The sequence below is a fragment of the Anser cygnoides genome, chromosome 1 (genome assembly GCF_040182565.1).
Source record: "Anser cygnoides isolate HZ-2024a breed goose chromosome 1, Taihu_goose_T2T_genome, whole genome shotgun sequence".
Classification (NCBI taxonomy): Eukaryota; Metazoa; Chordata; class Aves; order Anseriformes; family Anatidae; genus Anser; species Anser cygnoides.
Window position 1 is genome coordinate 189,919,199 of NC_089873.1, and position 24,826 is coordinate 189,944,024.

The window sequence follows — 24,826 nt, forward strand, 5'->3', positions numbered from 1 at the left end:
GAATCACGAGTTCAGGAAGAGCTAACACCATGAGACATCTGGCAGGGGAGAGAAAAGCAAGCACAGGATCACACTAGGACCTCTTCAAGAATTGCTGTTTCCCATAAAACACTCTGCCCCCAGAATAAACCTATGTTTTCCTCCCACCCGGCTAAAGCCATCTGCTTTTTAGAAACTGCCAGTACATGGTGATTTTTTTTTCTGGCAGATGTAAGATCTTGAGGTGAGCCCCTTCACTTTCAACAGTGGCAGGCCCTCTATTTTTAACATATGCAGACTTGTAAGATGTTTTCAATTACTTCTGTCTCTCTGACACGCAGAGATGCTGCTTAAATAGGAAATGGTGTTATCATATATCTTTGAAGATTTCTGAAGCTAGATCATTTTGCATTTTCTACCCTACTGAGCTAGGAAATTAACAGTAAAACTTTACCCTGCCCTCTACTAAGCCTGATTTAGTCAAAGACACGATCTCAGATAGTAACTACAGAATCAGCTATTTATTTAATTTAAATAAAACCATTCTTCCAGCAGACAGAGAAAGGAAGAAATAACATGTCATGCTAAGATTCCTGAGCCAATACTTCTCCCTACATCCACCCTTCAGTTGCTTTCCAAGCATGTTGAAGTGCGCTGCTGATCTCTGTTAAATAAGCTGTAGCAGAATGGAAGGCAACTAATTTGTGCTCCTTGGGTGTTGGGCACCTAATTTAACTCTTGCTGGTACATAGACTATAAATAGGAAAAAAAAACCACTAGTTTCATACTGATATCATTTCTGAGACAGTTATTAATTCAACAGTAAGGAAACAAATTTTCTTCTGCCATACCTGAAAGAAAGATGTCCTATCAGGAGTGATTAATGGGAATTATGTTGCTTTTAATACAAAGAAAATGGGTGACATTTGGTAACTTCTTGTGTGATGACTTACCCAAGGGCAAACGCCCCAAATACAGGGTGTGCACTCACCCCCTTGGAAAAGCCCCTTCTCACTCTCTCACCCTGTTCCATGAAGAAGCATTATCCATTTGGAATTAAAGAGAAATTTAAAGAGTTGTGACTTTTGTGTCAGACAGCGGTGCATGTCACAAACCATGTCAGACAGATGGCCCTCTGGAAATGTCCGTTCTCTTGCTCTCCCATGGGAAACTAGAAGACTGCATAGATGAGCTATCTAACTTTTGTGCAAAAACGGAAATGATAGGTCCCAGTTTTCGTCAGGTGACAGGCCAAGCTCGTGTCTACATGAATTTGTACAAGCAGAACACTTCCCCTGGGTAATTTTCATATCCATCCAGAGATATTCTTGCAACATGCAGAAGTTGGTCACGAAATCCTAATCATAAGTTAAAGATGGTTATCACCTTCAACTAGGCGGACTGGAACAAAATGTATGCAACACATACTTCCACTTGTGGGGATTGAAATATGATTTCAGATTTTAAGGGCTTAATGTACAAATATAATACAAAAATACAACATAATATACAAATGAAATCAACTTCTTTTAAGATGAATGAAGAGTCAAATGTAGCTTTCTGGGTCTCAGACGACTAATGCTTCTTATACAGTTTTTGAACTGAAATCAACTGACTCAGGTTCCACAGTTTAGAGCATTTTCCTTTTAGAGAATTCACAAATTTATGAAATGTACCTGTTTGTACCAACTGTGTTCAAGGATAGTCCTACAACTACATATGGTGCATTTTTCAGATTCACACCTGAAATTGCTAGACAACATTTCTTGCAGACATGTAGCTTAGAACTAATCAGAAACTAGGTAATTCTACCCCTAGCAATGGCTTTATGTAACCAAAACATTATACCACCAGACAAAAGGAAATGCTTTCCAAAGACCTAGGATGAAGGGTGAAAATGCAAAGCAAAAAAGATTGACTACTTTCAATGTAAAGCTCAGTTGGAACTAAACAGAAATGAGCCATCAGTCCAAGAGTAAAACAAGGATACAAGTGCTTGCTTGGAAACATTGGAAAAGTCAGAACTCAATGGAGTTCTGACACTTCTGCATTTCATTGATTCCATATAAGACAGGAGAGGGAAAATCCTTAGAGTTTTTAACTACTTTCATTTTATTTATTATTGTCTTTCATTTTGAATTAATATAAACAGTGAAAGGTTTTGGAGCTTGCAGCATCTTGTCTCCTCTGGTGCTTTATGTCACCTGGTCCCCCTGTCTGCATCCCTCCCCAGCTGATAACACTTGCTTTGATATTGACACACTTCAGTTTCAATCTGGTCTTCAAAGCAAGAAAAATGGGCATGAAAATCCCTCAATCCCCCTTTCTGCTCCAAGCCCAGGGCTCGCACACACTTCCCAAGGACTTCACACTCCGGTGGGTATTATTTTGTACTTAATAAAATTAACAGTCGTTACAGAAAATAGGATTTGAAATGACATTTCAGCCATGAGATCTTTCCAAGTCTGGAGATGAGACAATAGCTACGACACCAGTTCTGATCACATTTTATACCAACGGCATTAATTTTCTAAAACATGTTTATTATTCTGCATATTAAGAGGCAGAAAAAAAAAATGGATGAGAAAGACTCCGTTGTTCATTTTGGATTATATTTATTCTAAACTGTTCTCCATGGCCGCAATGTGCTTACCAAACACAGTTTACTGTGATTATTTACTTACTTCAGCTTGTACGAAGAGATATTTTACATAAAAACCAAATAGAAAAATGCTTCAGGTTCACTCTTAACACAATTTTCTCCACAAAAGGGAAAGTAACTCCTTCTATGTGCAATGTACATTCAGAAACTATTCATCTATTATTAATAATATTTTAAAGAATTACTCTGGGAAATCAAGATACCAAAGCCACATCTCAGTGGCACAGAACAGATTAGTAAATTCTGCAAAGATTAAGTTAGTCCTTGTATGCAGACTACAGTCTGGACAATCCCGGAGTACATCTATTTTATATCCCCCCCAAAAAGAAGACCACTTTTTGAACTTACGGTTGGTTGTCCTGCTTTGATCACTCTGAGCACTGTCATTTGACTGGTTGCTGGAGACGGAGGATACGCTTGAGGTCCTGACAAAACCAAATGCTGCCAGCTTAGCCGCTGGCAACCGCGAATAACTTGGAGGACGAAGTCCAGACTGACACGGCTTGGGGAGATTTGACTTTGCAGCATTTGGACATGGGCCTTTCTTAAGATCAACTGAAAGAAGGAAAAATAGAGAATCTTTTATTAAACAAACTCAACTGGGACATATCAAATACTACTTGTACCAACTAACTACATAAAGTCAGTAAAAGACTGAATACAGTTTTTGAGGGCTGCTCAAACTGCAGTAATGTCTTATTCTTTGCTTGACTAGAAAGTAATTCTAAGAAACAATTAGAGGTTGCCATAATTTTTAAAATGTGAAATACAGCAAGAACCCATGAGGCACAGAGTCAAAATTCCAGCAAGTAATGTAGTTCAAGACTGCTACTTTTTTTTTAAAAAAGTTATCTTATTTTATGCTGTATCACTTTCTAATTTTACATTTCTTACATGCCAATTAAAAGAAACTCACACTCTGAGACAAACATGTCATTGCATAGCCTCCAGTTTTGGAAGCTATTGTAGAACAGTAACAACCTCCTCAAGGACACAGGACCTCTTTGTATTCCATCAAAGAAAATACTTCTTTGAGGTCTTTCTTTCATATTTTGCTAAAAGAAAATGCCCTTCTCTCACACCATGCCTGGGAACAAGAACTTGCCCTGTGAAGTTGTACTTTTTTAGTGTACCACTAGCCATTTATACCAAGAGTGTTCAACTCACTGTAAATCATCAGCTTACATGGATGACATCAACCAAGTATCAGACAACTGCCAATAGAGGGCTTATAAAGGATGAAATTAGGCAACAACAACAGTTTGGCTACCATGTGTGCCTGTGGTAAGGACCAACTGGTCATCTGTCTCCCTTTGTCCACCTAATCCATATTCTGCTGTTCTTGCTTAGGCAGACTTTTTCAGGCAAATCCAGAAGACAAGTCCATAAATGTCTCAAATTGTCTTCATGGAAGGACTAAAGCTCTGAGTTTGGTTTTACTTGGAAGGTCTGGATACAAAGTGGATCTATAACTCAACTATATATTTGGACAGAGCATTCTTTGTATTTTTGACACTAACAGATTTCTGTTCCTTGTAGCATCCTGAGAAGAAGAGGAAAAAAATAAGTTCTCTAAAAGTTGATGCTTGAGTGCTTCAACAGCCAGGACCAGAAGGTTAGAAGACAAGGCAGAATTACAATTATCAATATACTCCTCCAGAAAAAGCCACAAAGTCACCTTCTTTCCATTCTCATCTGGTCAACGCTATTCATGCCTTAGCCTGACACATACTTCAAAGGGTGCAGTGAACATTCATAATATAAAAGAAAGATAAAAATTAACCACAGAGTAAAAATATGGTCTTCACATTATTACAGTATCTAATTCTATTGTAAACTATGTAGGTCACAGCCTTATTAATGTTAATGAAGCATTGCACTTCGAGGAGAGTTTATAGAAAACAAGACTAACTCCTTTCAGCAGAAAAATGTTACAGGGATTTTGAAAGATAGTTGTGTACCTCATGACAGTAACAATACTAAGTTTTGTTTTACAGAACTAAGCTGTTTCTTTTGAAATAGCTCTGTCTGTAACACCAAGCAAAAAAAGAGTGGTTTTCCTATAAAACACATTCCTATAAAAAAAAATAGAAAATGCTTCTTGATCAACAAATGAAATAATTTATATCCTTTAAACTCTTAAAAATGTATTTTTGCAGCCACTTTTCATGAGTTCAGGCTTCTATTAAGACACAAGGAACTGGATGTCTGACCGCTGCACCTTTAACAGCCCAGAGGATGATGTACTGTGGAGAGTAACCAAAAAGAAAGTAACAAATACCTACAGTGTGTAACAAAAGTCTAAAAATTCCCTGATGATTTTTTTTTCACCACCAGAGACGATGTTGGACTTTGATGTTGAATCTGGCTTCCTTTGGACTATGTGATGAAGTGCCCCGAGGGAGCTGTGGGCTCCAGGTGCAGGTGAAGGGCAGTGCAGGCACATTAGCAAGGAGAACAGATAACAGATTCCTGCTGGCTTGTGCAGTATTGCGTTGACAGCAGTCTGTTACAGCTGTTTTATGGTTCCCTGTAAAGCAACACCAAGCTAGACTTCTTCCCTCCCTGCTGCTGGGTCTTGACATTCACATCTAAATGACTACACAGCAAGGTGCTACAGAACCTGCTCCCAACTTTTCCCTAAGAGCTACCAGCACAGCTTGCACTTGGTGTGAATCACATCAACTGATATTCATGTAGGAACAATAAGAAGTGTAGAGCAAGAGGCTTTAAGAGTCCCAAGTGCCAGGAATTACACGCTTATTATCTTTGGTCAGAATCCCTCTGAGTGGACTAGTATCTTCCGGCACTGACAAATGCTCAAGGTGGGATCCAGATCGGCTTGTGCCAGTGTAAGATTGCACTTTTGCTACAAAAGGATGACCCCACGATCTCTCCCTTCCACAGCCAGACTCGCCAGGGCCTCACAAATGCTGATATGAGCACTGCAGCTATTTTTTGGATGGGCCAGATGTCCTGCTTACCAAGCCACACACATGTTGCAGCAAGGGCATGACCAAACATCATATTGGCCATGTACCTAAAGGACTAATTATACTGATTACACTGTGTATGACAAAAGGCACACAACACAGTCGCAGTGTGCAAAACATTCCCTGTGTTGTATCAATGGCAGGGCCAAACCCAAGCCTGATGTGAAGCAAACACGAGGACCCACAGCAAGCAGCCGTAAGCTCAGCTGCAGAGCAATGAACCTGCCCAGGTCAGTGGCAGCAGGGAAAAACTATGGGGCCGTCTCTTGTGGGTTCTCCAGGCTTCCAAAAAAGTGCACAACTAGACCTGCACTACTCAAGCTGATAGTTGAGATTTCTTTTCCCTAAGAACCGCTGAAAATCGAGGTGGAGGGAGAAACCTTTCCATTCTAGAGCAAAAAGCTATAAATAACACAGATTTCCTGCAGCAGAATAGGGGAAAATCCACTGGGACAAGGAGGGAAGTGGTTAGAAATAGTTTTGTTTAAAAAGCATTTGAAATGCACTTGCCCTAGGACTGTGAGGTCCACGTGGGACTCCTACATCCCCAGTTTTACTGCAGGGCTGCCCGCACTGAGTCCCCAAGCTCTCTTCTCTCTGCCACCACGCGACCACCTGCCTGCAGCCAGCAGGGCACTGAGCACTGCAGAGCAAGCATGGAGCCACCGATGCTGCTGCTGAAGAGGAAATTTCATAAAGCCAGGAGGTACAAATTAGTGACAAACTTCGGCGCCTTGCTGCAGCAGACAATGCCCACCCATCTCTACCTTTACCTTCAAATTAATTCTCTCAGTTCTGTGGAGATTATTCACGGTGTTTCTCACACTTCTGTGCTTGTGGACTTCTCAGATTGTGACTCCTATTCACGTTTCCCCTGAACTAACAATATTTTGTGTCTTGAACTCATCATCTTCCTTAAATTACTTTTCCCTTCCTTCTTTGTAATCCAGCTCTTCTGTACCACAAGGGCCTCACAAGAACCTGGGGGCAGGACATTAACCTCATTGAGGATGCATTCAAATCCTTAAAGCTAAGTCAGTTTGTGTCTTCTTTCCCATTAAAATACATGAGGCATCAGCCTATTGTACCTGTTTTCTGTTCTAAATATCATCAAGTTTTATGATGCGTGTTTGTTCTCTACTTCTGTTTCTTAGAAGTGTAGAACTCCTGCAAACAAGGTCTGTGAGTACAAAAAAAAGTTATTTTAATGAGCAGCTTTCATTTTAATAAAAATCTGCCAAAATAAGCTTAACAAAAAATTGGCAAAAATCTTTCCAGCTTGCCTCACTGCCTGAAGCTAATTATAGAATTAAGTATTGTTGTCTGTATGGCACACAAGTGATTTTGTATGACACTTCAAACTATTTCCATCTAGGAAGACAAAAACATTTTGAGGTAACAACTGATTGACAAAAAACAGACGTGCCTGCGGAGCCTTAAAAACAGTCTGAGCGAGACTTCTTATGCATCTGCACTGCACACGAATCACATCTCCATGCACATGTATAACTAACGAGCACCTTTACTGTGACTTCTCTGTGGCAGCTGATATAGCTTTTAGCTAAAGCAAATGAAAAGCTATAGAAGTGAATTCCATAGATGTATTCATCTGAGAAAGAGTAGCAGTTCAAGACTTCAACTCCACGTGTGATTTAGGGATCCATGCTAAGCCTTTGTTTTCTTAGTTATTGTTTGTTTGTTTGTTTGTTTTTCCTCTTATTTATTTTTTTGTTGGACAAGCTTTTCCCTTAAAACTTCCACCACTAGGTGTGACTTGCTCTCAAAGAGCTCACCTTCTTTTAGATGGTGCTCTGAACATTGTTGTCCTTGTTTGTGTTGGGGAATCTGGGGCAAAGAAATTACCTACAAGTTTGCAGAATTAGTCAGAGATAATACAAGTAGTTTTTCAAGGCATCTCGGAGTTAACTCAGTCTTTGATATCTTCAGAGATTAAAAACAAATCTGCCAAATAAGAAACCTATTCTGTTCCCAGTACCCTTGTGTTCTCCCTGTTATTGATATAATTATTTTTCCTTTGAACAATAACTGAGGAAAGGGGCCTGAAAACAAAAGGTTTAATTACCTACACCTTAAACCAGAGGGTTTTACAACAGTGAGCATATTACGCCCAGCTTCCCTGATGCTCTCTCATCTACTGTCAAGCCTGGGACTGGCCAGTTCCAAAGGCAAAACAGTTGTCCCTGCTGAATATCACATGGCAGAAAATGCTCAGCATCACCTGCTTCATATTTAAACCTCCCCAAAAGCTGCTCTGTGCCCTTCTAGCTTCCAGACAACCCAAGGCCGTTTAGCACTTTCTCACTGCCCCAAGAATTTGTCAGCTTGTGCTTCATTCAAGCTGCAAATATCTGTGTTTGCTTTCTAGAACTGATGTGCAAAGCAGCCCACAGAAGCATCCATCCCAGGAAATGTCAGTGCCTGAGCCACGCTCACTGCATTTTCTTCTCAAAGTACAGGGCATCAAGAACATATTTCAGTGCACTGGAGCCACATCTTCCACCCAGCTGCTGCTCATCAGCTGCTCAGATGTGCTGCAGGTGCCCAGCCAGCTACGATCAGCTTTCCTCAGGGAGGAGGTAGGGGATGAGGTATTTGTCTGCTACTACACCTGGATCATTGCTGTTATAACAGCCACATAGACAACCCTTCTCATAAGAGGTATTCTGAGTCTTTGAAGAGTCAGTAACTGTTGGGAGCTGAGAGGTGGCATATGGATAAATCTGGAGCATGATGATAATGTCCTCAGCAATACTTTGATGAAGAGGTGTGTTTCCCTTCAAAGCACTTCATTTTTCTTTAGGAAATGCAATCAGATTGCTCACCCAAAGACAGCTGAGAGTGACAAGTGAAACCATTGCAGATTAGTGAGGGTTACGGAATATTTTTGATTCTGAACTTCTCACCTCTCTTCTTAAAAAAAATTAAGTTTGTCAGCTCAAATCCAAGTACATCAGAGTGCAAACCTATAAAATGAGCATGCAGGTGGAGCACCAGTAATGAAATACTTCAGGAAGTAACCTCAAAACCTCTTTTCTATCACCAAAACTCATTTACTTGTTCAAGTATTAGGTATTCCTGAAAATCAGCACAAAAGCAAAGCTGAAAGCCTATCAGGGAAAAAGCTGAAGACATATTGTAGCATTAATGATGAAATCTACAATAAATATTTGCAAATACACAAATACATATGTCTGTGTGTGTCTCAGTAAATCAGAAACACTGCTGTCCTGATGTGCATGTTAATTTAATTTTCAACAAGAGTTGACTTGTTGAGAAATGAAAGGAACTGCTAGACCCTCAGGACTGGCAAATTCAATCGATGGAGAGGTAATAAGGAAACAAAATTTCATTAACTCACTCTTTGAGAAAAAATTACCATAAACACTACTCAAAAAAGTGTAGAATTAAGTGAAGATTTAATGATGAGACCTCTGTCATATTTCTCAAAATCAGACATTAATCCCATTAAAATAATCAGCTAATGAATGTAAATCCTGACATGTTTGCTCCAAGTCTTCATAACCAAGGAAAGCACATTCATCATTTATATGTTGTAGACACAATATCCTTCAATGCTTGTTTTGAATTACAAGTTTCCCAAAGAAAGAGCAGAGTCAATTTACATAAGATAAACAAAAGTTCAGCTTTCAGATACTTAATATACCCTTAGATACACCCCAATTCAGTGGCTTCCTATCTTACCTACAGTGCACAATGCCTCTCCTTACAAGTCAGACTGCTTGCCAGACCCATCCAGTGTAAAGCATCACCTAAGCAGCATTACTGGTCAGTAAAGAACTCGCAGCCACTGTCAATGTGTATGTTCAATGTCGTACAGATGAATGATCGTGGCCCCAGCCACATTTTAGGCATCACACTTGGAGAATAGTGGGAACATTCATTATTATTTCACTTTCTACCTGGCATGTCTTAAAACTAACAAAGCCCTTAATGTACTAGCAGTACTTGCAATCCATCACAGCAGTTCAGGGATTTAATTATCAATTACCTTACAGCCAGTTTTATGAGTATTAGCATTATACACGGACCAAACCACTCATCTTATCAGTGCTGCTTAAGCAGGCTGCTACATTATGAAAGGCATGGCAGAGGGGAATAAAATCCTTATTATGAGGCCCTGGCTCTGTCCTCAATACTGTGCCATGGCAATTTTAATTTTAAAATCCTCAGTGGTACCCCACACTTTGTCACTGGATGGCAACTGGCTAGATCCCTGTTTCCATTACCTCAGGGCAAGACTGAAATCACTAGGATTAAAAACTGGATTAAAAGCTCAGGACTGAGCTGCAAGAGATGCTGATTAGCATTCTTGAAGGCAGGACTAGTATGCTTGAAAGAAAAATACCTGCTAGTCCTCGGCTGCTTTCAGTGTTGTCAGCCAAGCCCCTTACTCCCCACAGTATCCATGAGTAAGGGTCTTACCAGCACCACTTCCAACATGCTGACCACATGCTCATGCATTTTTTTCCTTATATTTGTAAGTATGATTCCATCTAAGGTACATTTAATCGTATTTCTCAAATACTGCATCAAAACCAATAATGCAGATCAAAGTTTAATACCACAATAAACTGCCAAATTATAGGAAAATGGTTGACAAAAAGCTGAAAATGATACTGGTCTGTATTTGTGCAGCAGCACAGGCACAGCTGCAGAAAGCATTTCTCTGCTGCTCTCTCAATCTTACACCGGTATTGTCTTATCTGTTGTCACTTGATCCTCTTTCATGAGCAATTCATTCTTCCTAAAAGAAATTAGTAAAGATGAAAAGACTGATAGGCTGACTTATGAAGTTACATGTTGATGAAAGATTAAGTCACTTAGGATATGCAAAGAAAAGGCTTTGAACAAAGAAAAGGTGATCATAAGCTAAACTCGAATTTATAAATGTGAAATAAAATGCAAAACCTAAAAGTAATGTAAACTAACTAAAAGGTATCAGAAATTTATGAAAGATCGGTAACGGGAGGCACAGAATCACCAGAAAGCAATGTGAAGTACTTTGCAGCAGAACAAGATGTTGCAGAAAAGTTAAACATGTTCTTCATCTCACAAGGAAAATGGAAAGTGAGATGCCAGAAGGGAAAAAAAAACATGTCCTGGGGTGGACAGTGAAAAAATAGAGACATTAGCAACCTCTCCGGAACAAGTCTTGGGTAATTTAAAATCAATAAAAACAGTTAGAGCCCAAAGACCAGATGAGGTACACTTTGGGATCCTGAAGGAGAAGGCAGACAAATTATTGGACGACCATGAGTTATCTTTAATAGAATCTTTGAAACAGTGAGGTATCAACAGGCTAGAGGGAAACAAACAAAATAACGGTTGTAGGAAGGAAATTACAGAGAGCTGTTGATTTAAATTGACCTCCAAAGCAGGCAAGGTCCAAGAAATAATCAGTGATAAGATTCAAAAATCCCCCAACTTTTGAGAAATAGGGAAACTTCAGGAAAGAGGAACTTCAGTGGAATAGGAATCACACTAACAGCTATTGCAATTTCCTCATGTATATTTCTCATTCACTGGAATTTTTGAAGTTGATACTACAGACAATATATAGGAAGGATAGGCTAATACTGATTTTAGAATTTCAGTACAGGAAGACAGCAAATTAATAAATATAATGTATGTATACATATATATATACATATATACACACAATATATACAGTGTATGGTCCTATATAGATAACAAATGGTTAGAGGAAAGTCATGTCTGCAATAATCAGTGATTCAGGATAATTACGCTGGATGAATAAAAATCAAGGTGAGATTATTTCCAAGGAGCAGAAAAGACACTGGATTTGTTAATAGGACCTGTTTGTATATTGCTCTCATTTCTGTCTTCCAAACTTGCTCATGTTACACAAGGACTTACCCAAGTTGTATCCTGAACTTGCAGCTTCTTGCATTTTCATTTAAATGGAAAGCATGAGCCAATTGCTCTCTGCATCTGTATTCCCATATTCAGTGCTGACTGAACTCAACATATATGGCTGAACTATTATTTGCTACATAGTGCACAATCTTGTAGTGTCTCAAAAGTTACACACAGCTGAGCTTGGCCAGCTTTAGCTAACAGCATCAATGTAGATAAAATCCAGAGAAGTGTTGTATAACAGAGAACTTTTATTTTCTGATAAATGCCAAATCCTGGTAATCTGTATTACTGGATGATACTCCCTTTTCACGTTAAGTCAAGATACTCTGGCCCATTTCCATTCTGTACCTAAATATCTAATGCAGTTTTTAGTATGCGGAAATGGACACCAGGGAGAGAAATAGCTTTCAGATACTTGCAAAAAGGAAGAGACCTATGTTCAGGTTGGATATTTGGAAAAAATTCATCTCAGAAACAGTGGTTAGGCATTGGAATGGGTTTCCCAGGGAGGTGGTGGAGTCACCATCCCTGCGGGTGTTTAAGAAGAGGTTGGATGTGGTACTTAGGGACGTGGTTTATTGAGTGATATCAGTGGTAGGGTGATGGTTGGACCATATGATCTTGGAGGTCTTTTCCAACCCTAATGATTCTATGATTCTACTACAGATAGGAGGGGAAATAAATTGCAACAAATGTTAGGCAAAACACTAGGGAAAACTTTTAACTTGAAAGCATCACCATGCTTCGAAGCAGCTTTCTTTTTTCAGAGGCTGTAGAATCTCTCATATTGGAGGTTTTTATAAATAGTTTTTCATTAATAGGTTAAATAAACATTTATCCAAAGGAATTCTGTCCTGGGGCAAGAGGGTGGACTGTATGAACCCAAGTCATTACTTAACTATATCCTTTTTTACTATTATCTGAAGATCTCTGCAGAGCTGTAGACTGTTAAACAGCTGTTACATTTCACTGGCAATTACTGATTTTCATTTGTCCATGAACTTGCTGCTTAAATGTACATTGTCAAAACGTCCAAGCTATTCCAGGCTACCAAGAAGTGTCCTATAGAGGTAATTATTCTCTCTGTCTTCTGGTGTTTCACACTTCTGACTTTTCCCTCCCCTGTAATTCAGGCTGGGGTCATGCTGTGCCCTGCATAGTAGTTGGGAATCAAAAGGTATCAAAAACGTTGTCTCCAAAGAGGTGTATACTGGGGTTTCAGAGAATCAAGATCTCTGCTAGCACATTTGACATCCACCAACACTTTCATAGCACAACATGGTGGACAATGTCATAGATTGAAAAACAGGATCTTCATGATGGGAGAAAATGTTCCATTATCTTCCATACAACAGAAGCAAAGATTTTTCAGGCATTTACAAGGAGGAGAAAGATCAAAAAGAGCACAAGGAGAATTATTACTGAAATTGATCCTCCTCCTTTGGCAATGACCTGTTAAACAACCTTTGTGCAAGCCCCAGATTCTGCAGTCAGCCTTGCCTCAGGATAAAAGGACACTTCTCAAAGAGTGCTATTGGAGTTTTGTAGTGTCATGTTAAGATGTTGTATATTTTGTGACATTTATGTCTGAAAAAAGGTTCTTATTGGTGACTATAGTTAAAGGAAAGGAAAGAAAGTTCATACTTTACCTGAAGCATCGGGGTGATAGAGGCTGGGAGCACTTGTTATTTCTCCTTGCTGATGAAGACAGGTACCTGAGGATCTTTGACTTGCAATGAGAATCCTGCTTTTTGCAGATGGTAACCTGGAGACTGCACCCAGTCCTAGCTGTGGCTTGAGTATCATGGCAGACCGATAAAAACTTGGTGGAACCTCATAGTGGGTATATGGTGGAGGACAAAATTCATCTTTTTCAGGCCTTTCCCCAACCTAGAGAAAAATCATTAACACAGATATTATGCAATAAATCAATATATACAGAGAATATGTATCTCTGAATTGCTTATAAAGGCTATTTTTCCCTCCTCATAAGTCTGGGCTTCAGACCATTGGTACATACACCCAGAGGTACATACACACATAGAGTGTGCAAGTGGAATTATTATTAGAAGTTATTTAAAATACTCTTACTGAGATAGACACAACATGGGGGAGTCTGTTTTAATGCAATAGTTATAAATAAAGTTGAAGCTATTTTAATAAATAAGTTGAAATAAATAAGTTGAAGCTATTATAAATAAAGTTGAAGCTATTTTAATTCACCTTATAAGAGAAATGGGATTGTCAAATTGTTTGTGTCTGAAAAAAACTCCATGTGCTCTTACTGCAAAACGTGCACTGTAATCTGTGCCCCTAAGTTCCTGAAGAGACACAGTTGTGGAAGCTTGCATGTTTCTGTACGCTATATTCTCAGGGGGCTGACAGAATATTCCAAATCAGAGCTATAAAACACAGCTACCCATTTGATCTCGTGAAAAAAGCAAATCTGTAGATATGAAATATTTACTGCTAGTCATAAATAGATGCTTCTTTCCTAAAAGTCAGTGACAAATCTCTCAGTACTTTACAGGGCATATTCTGTGAGGCCAGCACAGTAAGTCCCACGCTGGATGTACTTCAAGCAAGCTGGTTGTTAGTGGAGAGCTTGCAGTTGAGCAATGACCTGGTTCCCCAGCTGAGTCCATGCATCCCTCTATACTCCAGCCAAGCCCTGACCCTCACCTCCGCATGTTTCTTTCCCCATCTCAGGACGAGGGCACAGAGCAATGCCAGAAACTCTCTGAGCTTTCACCTCTCTCATTTGCAAAGAACTATTTGCTCTTCTGGGTAGAGTCCAACTTCTTTACCATTTCCTTATAAAATGCATAATCATCATAATCTAGCAAGGACCCATGAATATTTTTTCAGTGCATTTTCAGTGCAAAAAAAATGGCTTAGGAAATATGAAATCTGAACTAAATTTCTTTAAAAATTAATCAAAAAAAGTGCCATAGGCTACTTAGGAAGAAATGTAACTGGCAATTAATTAACTCTGCTGCAAGTTATGATGCATATAATATGCCAAATCAATTTCTATTTAGCAGTTATGAGCATTCAGAATATGCAGTTTAACATTGGCTATAAAAGCTTTGATCCTAGCTGTTGCAAGAGCTTTAATCCTAATTTAGCAAATCTTTAATTTGTTAAGAGACAAGATTAGCTTTAAACTATTAAGTATAGAATCTTTGAGGCGTCTGTACAGGAACTAGGAAGACAGATGCAACAAGCACTGAGTATTACATTTTTGCTCTATATTTTTTCCTTTGTTTGCAGTACTATTTCCTGCCATATGATATACCAGTTTCCATTTTTATTACACTTCTATGACCTATTTCTACAAGTTAGGATGCAGGTTTTTACGGTACAGATGATCTTCTATGCCTGGACTGTAGCAGATTCTTAGCTTCTTATTTTCAACTTCTGGATATGAGATTATTTCCTGGATAAGGTTCAATTTTATTTTTCTTTTCTCCCTGATGAATTTATTTCAAACATATTTCACTATACTCTTCCTATCATCTCATATTTAACTGGCAGCAAACATGCCAATGCCAAGTACTTTAGTATAAGGAATAGAGATAATCTTTAAATATAGAAACCACGCAACTTTGATAAACTGGGTCAGCTTAACCACACCTTCAGTCACATCAGTTACATCTTTATTGATGGTATGCTACAAGTAACACAGGAATCTGCACACAAAACCAATCAGAAGGACGAAACATTTTCTCACACTGGAAGAAGTGAGAAGGATTTACCCAGTTATCTCTCAGGAAATAAAGGTTCAGGTTCTCAAAGAGCCTAATTCATAGGGAGACATAAACTTGCTAAGATACATTCCTTTTTCTTTTGTATTTAACAGTGAATTCCTCAAGTGCGGAATTCAAGTGGTCCCAATGGAATCATGTGCAATTATTGATTATAAGTCCATCTTAGAGCAGTTAAGAGAGATTTGGATTCATATAAGTCTTGTTAGTGTCCTGTACCAGATTTTTGTACAAGGGATTTTTAGAGAAAAGATCTTTGGCAGCCTGTCAGCTAAAAGGAAGCTCAGCTCAGAACTGTAGTGTGTATCCCTGTCTGCACGTTCCCCACTCACCACGATTAATGAACTTGTTAGAAAAAGCTGGAAAGTCTGCAGCAAATACATGAAATGTTCATGCATTTCCACAATGTGGGTAATTCTGAGCAGTGCTGCCAGCAGGTAAGGTTGCTCAACATTTTCCTTCATGTTACTTTGTTTATAACGTTGTCAAACATTAAAGCCTCAAGCAAGAATCCTTTTTGTCAAGTGCCTGCTTCAGGCAATTATTTGGGAAAAGAGTCAGCAAAACTGATTCAGACATTTCACATCATAAAGACTGGGGGGGGGGGGGGGGGGTGGAACCTAAATAATTAAACCAAAATAAAATTTTGCCTAAATATAAAACACTAAATATAAAAACACTGCTTTGCCTAAATATAATACAACTTCCCCTACCCCTTTAACATGTCTTCACTTGGCTTTAGTCCATATTCTTTGGAGCAGAAAAGTGTCCTTGTTGGCAAACGGTCCCAGAAACGGTTGAATTGGGCAGGCACAACCTTGGGAAGGAAGGCAGCAGAGCCGGCGATCTGCGGATCCCCTTATGGACCCCTGCTGGACTCAGGGCTCTTTGGAGCAGCCATAAGGTAGCAAATATAATGGGCCAAGGCCCTCTCTCCAGCAAGGCATGGATCATACCAATATGGGTAAACTCTCTCCCTCCACACCAGGCTGCTCTTGTCCATGCTGGCCCTTGGGAACAGGTTCTGGGTGAGCACACGCTGGCAGAGGAGGAAGCTGAGCTGGGGAGTGTACTCCCAGTGCCATATCGACAACCTTGTGTGAGCCTTGAAAGCTATGTCTTCCTGCTGATAAGCTTTTTTAAACTTTTTTTTTTCTATTTTTTTTTTAGCATTTTTAAGCAGGGGTTTTCTACTTTTTTTTTCTTCTTTTTTTTTTTCTTTTTTTTTTTTTTTTTTGATGAACATGCACATGGAAGATCTACCTCCATGCCATGTTGATGTTCCAAAGAGCTGGATTTTTCATCTAAGCTGCTCTGCTTTAGCACCAGCAACACAAGGAGCCCTGAGGGTTCGCCCTGGAGTCTTCCTCAGCTAGGTCTTGCCCTGCAGTCTCCTGTCCAAGACAACACCTCCCTATCTTTCCCAGCTGATGGCTCCCAAAGGGGTATTTAACTAAGCCTACTGTTTAGTTAGCTGAAGGCTGCTTAGAGATTACTGGTCTGATTGATAGCAGCTATCAACACTCCCTATCATAGCTATGTAAAGATCTATGAAATGCTAACCAAAGCACTCCAAAGCCCAAATTGGACATGTGAAATAGGGTAGTCTGGGAGTTTTTCCCTCACAAAGGTGATGTAGAGCAGTCATCCTGCCCCAGCACCTCCCTGTCTACAAGAGCTCTGAGTCTTCAGCACTGTCAATCTGCCGGGGTGATTTTGGTCTGCCTCAGCCCATTCTAATTGCTTTCCTTCAGATCACACATCAGTCATCTGCCATGAACAGATACTGTGCAAAGTCACTCTTCTAAGCATCTGTCCACTTGCACAGATCCCTTTTTATCCATTCTTTTGATTCATTCTGGACCCAAAGCACTCCTCTTTGCCATCCCCTTACCAGCAGAGGATTAAGGTACTTGCTTTTAGGGTGACTGCACAAGAGAGTAAATGTCATCCCCTGCTATCGGCTGCTGCTCCTAGAAATCCTGACTCCCGAGCTAATGCAAACTCAGAACTTCAATTTGATCGGCTTCTTTCCCAGTGTCTCCCCCAGACAATCCAGCTTCTCTGAAGCAGCAGCATGCTTGGGCTCACACTACCCCATTGAAATATCCACCCAAAGTCATATTTCCTTGGGGGCATAAGGTGCTTTGGACCTTCTGCAGCTCATAACTGTCATCTTTCTAACTCTTGTCTAAAATAAACCACATTGCAGACCTGCTGCCACAACCCGAGTGCTTTTCATGTTAAGAACAGTCTTCCACAGCACCTAGAAATTGGTGTTTTGCTTCCAGCTCTGTCTGCTGACGCTGCCTGATTTTCCCAAACCCAACTGTATGGGCTATAGAAACCTATGGTCTTCAGAAGGTCATGTCACCCTATAAACAGCCAAATAGCTGCACAGTCAATATTATTTTGGCTTTAATTTCAGTTAAATGGTAATAACCTAGTAATTTTCCCCCACCTTACAGGGAGATTGTGAAGATACCACAGTAATGGCTGGCATATACAAGCTCCCAAAGATTTTAATAACTCCTCTTCTGAATGCGAAGTGGATGGAGCTGGAAGCTGAAGGGAAAAGGGCAGCGAGCACTGTCCTTCTTGTGTTTCGGATAAGATGGTACTCTATTAAAAACTATAGTCCATGATCAATTCAACAGTCTCTAGGTTGCCTGTTAACATGCCAGAAGGATCAATCTATAATCACACATGATATCTTAGTATGGGTATTTGCTGGCTTTTGATTGTCAACACTGTCACCAAATGTGTTATTTCAATGGTATTCTTTAGATAAATACTGTATGTAGAATGATGTGGCATTAAAAGAGCCTTAGTAACATGGCATGAGGCACAGCAAAAATATATATATATACTTTTTTTTTTTTTAAAGACTGTTTCAAAGTAAATACAATTGTGTGATCTTCGGTATTTACATAAAAAGCTTGTTAGTTGAGCTATCCTTGGTCCAAAACAGTGGACTCAAGGGCACATCACAGACCTGAATATAATGTCCCTCTTCCCTGTCCTTTGTCTACCTTCCAAGCAAGGTCAACCTTCAACCACTGTGCTCACCTCCCAGCAGGAATTGCAGGGCACCAGCACTCCTGCCCAGCTTGCCAAGGTGGAAACACAATGAGATGTCAGGGCTCAGAACTGTGTAGAGGGGCTTCTATTACATTTTGGCTACTCAGGAAAACTTTCCCAGAAAAGTTTTTGTATTTAAGAAGCTTGTCAATATAGTACACTGCTTTAAAATGAGTCAAAGTGAATCTCTTCCGGCATTTTATATATATAATCTAAAAACAACTCTGATAGTCCCTGGTTTTCTGTATAGTTAAACAGAAGAGGATGCATATAGACCTCTGGTGTTCTATCTGTAAAAATCTGCCAAGTTTCCCATTAAGGAGGAAAAGTCTCTCTGTGAGCAAATTATATTCATTTCCCAAAGATGTTCTTTGGAAAAACAAACAAACAAACAAACAAACAAAAACAGAAGACCCATTTATGGATAAATTCAAATAGCATGTCTTCTCCTTTTAAACATCTCTATTTATACTACTAGGAAGGGACTGGCTTGCTAGGAAACATTGGAGGAATACAGTGACAACTTCCAGTCACAGATCAGACACCACAACAGGGTTGATGCCAGAAACAGTTAAGTGTATTTCTAATGATCACATATTTCCTTGATTTAGGATATACTTCTTATTTAAGGTTTGACAACTAGCTTCTGGCAGCAAAAAGTATGCAAATATCACCACTTGGCATACAAATGAGGCTGTCAAAGCTTCCTCCTTACCTCCTGCAGAAACTTCTCACTCATCGGTCCAAAGTGATGTCCCGGGGGCCGAATTCCTGACACCACCAATCCAGAACTGAAGAGCCTTGGCTTCTGGATGTCGGGTTTAAATTTGTCGTACAGGATGGTGGGGGGCTTCACCTCCCCTCCATTGGATGCCTTCTGCTCGGTAGAGATTGGCACGCCGCACGCCGGGGTACTGTAAGGCAGACCCGGTGGTGCAAATGAAGGGTCAAGCTGCTCTATTGAGCGAGGGTTTCTTCTAATGTATGTGATGATTTTAGGTCTCACATGTTTGGGCTTGGGTATTGCAGGTTTCACCTCAATGCTTTCTTCCAGTTTTTCACTGTAGTCGCTGTCCACGTCCTCCTTATCTGCTAGGGAGCCCTTGGAGTGGACCAGGATAGGTTTGGGGATTGCGCTGCTGCAAGCAGTCTTGAGAGGCACTTTAGGGGATATGTTTAACAACTGTGTACTGTCAACAGGAGGTAGGACTGAGGGGGGTGACAGTTTGTCAACATGAAGTGCATAAAGGTCCTTCAAATTACTGTTAGATAGGGTGGGCTGACTATTGACATCCAGAATTGCCACTGGGCGCACAGGAGTGGGAACACATAACAAAGCATCAGCCTTTGCTGAAACCTTATAACTCTCTGGTACTTCGTCTGGAGGAAGTTTCTGTGCATGAGCTGTCTTTGTACTTGGAACCGAAAAGCTTGAGGTTTCCGCATCACTGTCGTGGTTGTCAGGTTGTTGGTTCGACACTGTCTCTGCACTGCATGCTCTGTGCTGATCTGAGAGATCAGGAACAGGAATGGCAGCATCCTCAGTGACTCCTTTGACTAGCATCAGTTTATTCTCATTATCTTGCAAGGGTCTGCTGTCAGGTATATTAGTGTTATGTATCAGAGATATCTGTTCGCCAACTGTTTCAGTGCAACCTGCATCAACTTCACGTAAATTTTCATTTTGTCTACGTGTCACTTTGCCACTGGATTTACTGTCACATGTGAGTGGGAATACTGTTTCCACTTCTTTGTCAGTAGAAAATTCCTCACTAACTCGGCTAGTTGCCCTGCTGTCACTGTCATTACTTCCTCTCCCTTCCCCATTGACGGTGAAGTTACCACTTTGCAATTTGTCATCAGGATAGGTTACCACCTCGCTTGACAATGGATCCTCTACTTTATTACAGATGTCTTGAAAATGGGATGCTGGAAATTTTGATGAGTCAGACGCAGACCTTTTCTCTTCTTGCACTATTGTACTTTCATCTTTTTGACACTCCAGTAACTCTACCAGCATAATTCTCTCAATCTTCTGTTGGCACGTGTTTTTAGATTGTAGAGACGGTGCAGTCTTAAGATCTATTTTCTTACTTTTATCACCCTGACCTAATTGTGCTTCTGATTTACTAGCAGTCTCATTGGGCTTAGTAGCTGAATGATGATTGGTATGAGAAGTATGCAGTGTGCTTTCAGTGTTAACATTTGGTACATTTTCTGGTTTACTTATTTTCTTGTTCCCTGAGGTAGATGGTTTGGAATAAAACACAATATTTTCCTCTGAGGTATTGTCAAGTGGATGAAACACCATCCCAAGAAAATGATCTGTGGATGTTTTTTGTGATTTCTCTGTATTTCCAATCAAATGGTGTGACCTGTCGATGGAATCCAATGATGCAGAAAGCAGACGTTTACACGACACGCGGCCAACACATTCTTTTGCAAATGTTTCAGATTGAGGAGAAAATTTACTTGGTCTGCCCAGAGAAAGCCTTTTTATTCTCTCCATCTCCACAGTCCTGGACATTTTACCCTTAGAAAAGTTCTGGGTGAGGTCAACGTCTCCTTTTGAAATAACCTCCAGGTTAGCATCATTTGTGCTGCTTTTTAAATTGGAAAGACTTTGTCCTCGGCTAATCCTGATATGCCTTGATATATCCTTAGTTTCGCTGGTTCTATAGTCTTTCCCTATTTCCCTGCTTGTGGTTGAGGGCAGTTTACTTTCCTGTACACTGCTATTACAGGTCCGAGAGTCTCTGAAGGCCAGTTTATTCTGCTCCGTATTCAGATGAGTAACTTTTTCTGATCCTCCACGGTGTATATTCCCACTCTCATCTGTCAAATCATGTTTCTTGATATCTCCTTCAGTGGTTCTAACTTTTGTCACAATTTGGTTGGCATTCGTATCCCCCATACTCACTGTGCTTTCATTATTATTTTTTATTTCGCTGTTGTTGTCCTGAAGCTGGGCATAACATGACTTGTTTGGGATTAACGGAGCACTCATTTTGAAACTTCAAGTGACTGCTTTTTTTGGCAGCCCCAATTACTGAGAAAGCCTCTTTCCCCTATCAGGTTAACTAATTATTATGCATGCTTCAGTTATAGGTTTAAATTATAAACTGATCAGTAAAAAATTCCTTGTCAGAAAGCTTGGAGTCCCTTGTCAAAGTCACATTTTTGAGCTGCTCAGTTGTCTTTAGTGCAGCTTCTGGACCCAGGAAATCTTTATGACATGCAGTAGAGAGGTTCAACGAAAGCAAAACAGATCTGCCAAGTTCCCTCTGAATGACAGCCAGTTAATCCAGCCAACCTGTGAGGGAAAAAAAAAAAAAAAAAGACATTACACCAGTGTCATGAATTATGCTTATTAAAAAAAGTGAAAATCAGCAGCACTCACAGGTTAGAGTACTTTCAAACACTTCAGATGCTGTTTCAGTCACAACTTTGGCCTCAGCAAAGATTTCTGGTGTAATCCTGATCTCTGACTTCAGAAGTTACGCAGTTAAAACTGTCCTGTTAGAAGAGTAATTGCTACTGTTTTTCACTACTTAGATTTACAACTGTATTTACAACTGTAAATAGCCATAAATAGCTAGGTGAGGATGAAACCTCCACATCAAGGATCTGAGCACTTTCATACTGCTATAACAATGTCTTTATTGTACCAAGAGTAGCTACTGATGCATTTAAAGCACCATTGAAAAGACAAGCCATAAGTATTAAAATTCCAGCTCTATTAAGGGACATTTATGGGTTTCTTTCCTTGACTTGTACAAATCACCGCTGTGCTTGTGCTGACTTCCCATCCCCTTTGATACTCCTCAGCCAGGTCCATAGATGCCAAGAAAGCAAGAACTATGGACGGAGGACTGCGAAGAAAAACAATGTTATTCTAAGAGACAGTTGCATACGTGTACGCTCAGTTATACAGGATTATACACCAGTCCCGATACAATGCAGATCCTTTTGGTTCCCTGTCACCTGTGGTTTTGGGAGCCCCAGTTTTGCCCTCTGTCACCTACAACAAGATGAAGGGGAGACAGGATAGGATAGAACAGGACAGGACAGGACAGGACAGGATAATTCAATTGGAAGAGACCCTCAAATATCAATTCCAACTGCCTGATCTCTTCAGGGATAACCAAAAGGTAGTCCTGCCATCAGCGACCAGGGAGCAGAGACCGGCACCTCCCTCTGTGCTTCCCCTGCTCAGGGAGTTGCAGGTAGGTGACCTCCCAGCCTCCTTTCCTCCAAACTAAACAAACCCAAGTGTCCTCAGCCTCTCCTCACAGGACATGCCTGCCAGCCCTTCTACCAGCTTTTGCCCTCCTCTAGATGCATTCAAATACCTTAACATCACTTTTATATTGTGGGCCCAGAATTGGACACAATGTTCAAGGTGAGGATGCATCAATGCCGAGGGAAGACCAACCAGTATCATCTGCCTGGACTTCTGTAAGGCCCTTGACACATCTTCTGTCCATGCTTTGCTTAAATTTACTCTCAGATATTTCTTGAGTAGCTCAGTACTCTTCACAATATGGTACGGACAGTGGAAATTGGAACATGCCCCACATTTCCCAGAAGGCTGAACTCAAAGCACCTGTGATGCTCCCAGTTGTGCTGGTTTTCTAATCAGACACCCACAGGGGCTCTAATGAGAAGTGCTGATTAAGTCCCCTGCTCTGTCTGCTGCATCTAGGTGCGAGTCTGGGCTCAGATTTCTAGCACCTGCTGTGAGCAGGTCCTCCCTGCCTTCACATTCAGCCCAGCTCTTCTCACAACATCTGCCTCCGAGCTCAGACCCAGTCCCTTCACATGGTGCACACACACATTCTGTTTGAGTCTGGATTTGGCGCTGCTGGCATAGGTCCATCTCTTCAGCAAACAACAGCTAATTAAATTAATTCATGAAACAGAACACGGCGGTAAGAATTTCACTTCAGCACCACAGGGATGTGTTATTGCAGATCTCATCCTCAAAGCACTGTAAAGTAAGACTTTTAAACTACTGTGTTCTGTCTTTATTCACACACACACAAAAGGAGTATTTATTAAAATAAATATATATTGATTTCTGTTTTTTCTTGTTTTTTTTTTTTTGTTTGCTTGTTTTTGTTTCTGGTGATGGTGGTGGGGTGTTTTTCGTTTCGTTTTGTTTTTGTTTTTCTTGCCAAATTTTTTTCTCATCTTCTCTCACCAAATCTGTCACCCAACAATGCAAAACTTTAATGGGGTGTGGGGTGGGGTTGACCTTGGCCAGCTGCCAGCCACCCAGCCAGTCGCTCTCTCACTCCCCCTTCCTCCACAGGACAAGGAGAGAAAATGTGATGAAAAAGCTGATGGATCACGGTAGAGGCAGCAGGGTCACTTGTCCCTTACCCATTACCATCATGGGCCAAAAAAAAAATTGACTTGGGGAGAAGTAATTTATATTACTGCCAATTAAAATAGAGCTGGATAGTGAGAAACAAAGACAAAAAAATGGAAACTCCTCCTCAGCAATGCTAGAAACTGCTCCCAGCGGTCAACCAACATGGCTGCGGGCCTCAGCTGTGTCCTGGCCTGGGGCTGCTGGAACTGTCTGGAACTGTCTGGAACCGTCTGGAACCAGCTGGAGCTGACTGCAACTGGCTGAAACCAGCTGGAGCCAGCTAGAGCTGGCCAGGGCAGCCCAGGCCTCTCCTCACAGAGGCCACCCTGCAGCCCCACACCACCACCACCTTGCCATGGACACACCACGCACAGATGCACTTGGGGTGGCAATAACGTAGAAAGTGAGGGGGGGTTATCTAGCAACATCTTCCTCCTGACGTGCCACCTGCTGAGGGAGATTAAGGAAAGCAAATTCTCCACTGAGCTCACTAAAACTGCATCTTTTTCAGCTAATGATGAGCTAGATTTCATATGTACTCATCTCAGCTAAGGGACAAGCTTTTCATAGCCAGCATGGAGAAAGGCATGTGGTCAGTCAGTGGGAGCACAGATTCTCCATGACGGAGATGCATTCCCTTCCAGTGAAACCTGCAGGATGGTTTTTCCCCTCTTTTCAGGAAAGGCTCTTCCCTTTGGGGGACTGATCTTTATATACAAATACCTCCGTTTCTTTCATGAAATGGAACAGAGCTGTTTCCTAAAGGCCTGCTGTGACCATGGAGCTGCAGTGGAAATGCAGAGGGGTCAACTGTGAATGTAGATCTCAGACAGAGGTGGGCTCACAGCAGCCCCAAGCCCTCTGCCTGCCCTTCGGGGCTGGAGACTCCTGTGTCCCACCAGCTGCTCCTGCCCTGGAGTCACACTCATTTCAAATATACAACGAGAGCAATACATTAGTTTGTCTTTTTTGTTTGATTGTTTGTTTGCTTGTTTGGAAATCTCTTACACAGGTTTACAATAAAGCTAACTGAGGCATTTAAGAT

The 24,826-nt window shown here is 40.7% G+C and overlaps 1 protein-coding gene across 2 annotated transcripts in view; it reads right to left on the reverse strand.

Moving 5' to 3' along the window:
• The window catches only part of MTUS2 (microtubule associated scaffold protein 2), a 284,967-nt gene that overhangs the window by 158,936 nt on the left and 101,205 nt on the right, over positions 1–24,826 (reverse strand). Inside the window, exons 1-4 of one of the 2 annotated variants that reach the window (XM_013189403.3) lie at positions 21,805–24,343; positions 19,120–21,717; positions 13,206–13,446; positions 2,990–3,196 (exon numbers count right to left, since the gene is read on the reverse strand). In XM_013189403.3, the coding sequence (XP_013044857.3) occupies positions 2,990–3,196; positions 13,206–13,446; positions 19,120–21,411 (2,740 nt within the window). In that variant the 5' untranslated portion in view covers positions 21,412–21,717; positions 21,805–24,343. Of the gene's footprint in view, positions 1–2,989; positions 3,197–13,205; positions 13,447–19,119; positions 21,718–21,804; positions 24,344–24,826 lie in introns of those variants that run through there. The other variant, XM_013189398.3, reaches the window with a different exon arrangement.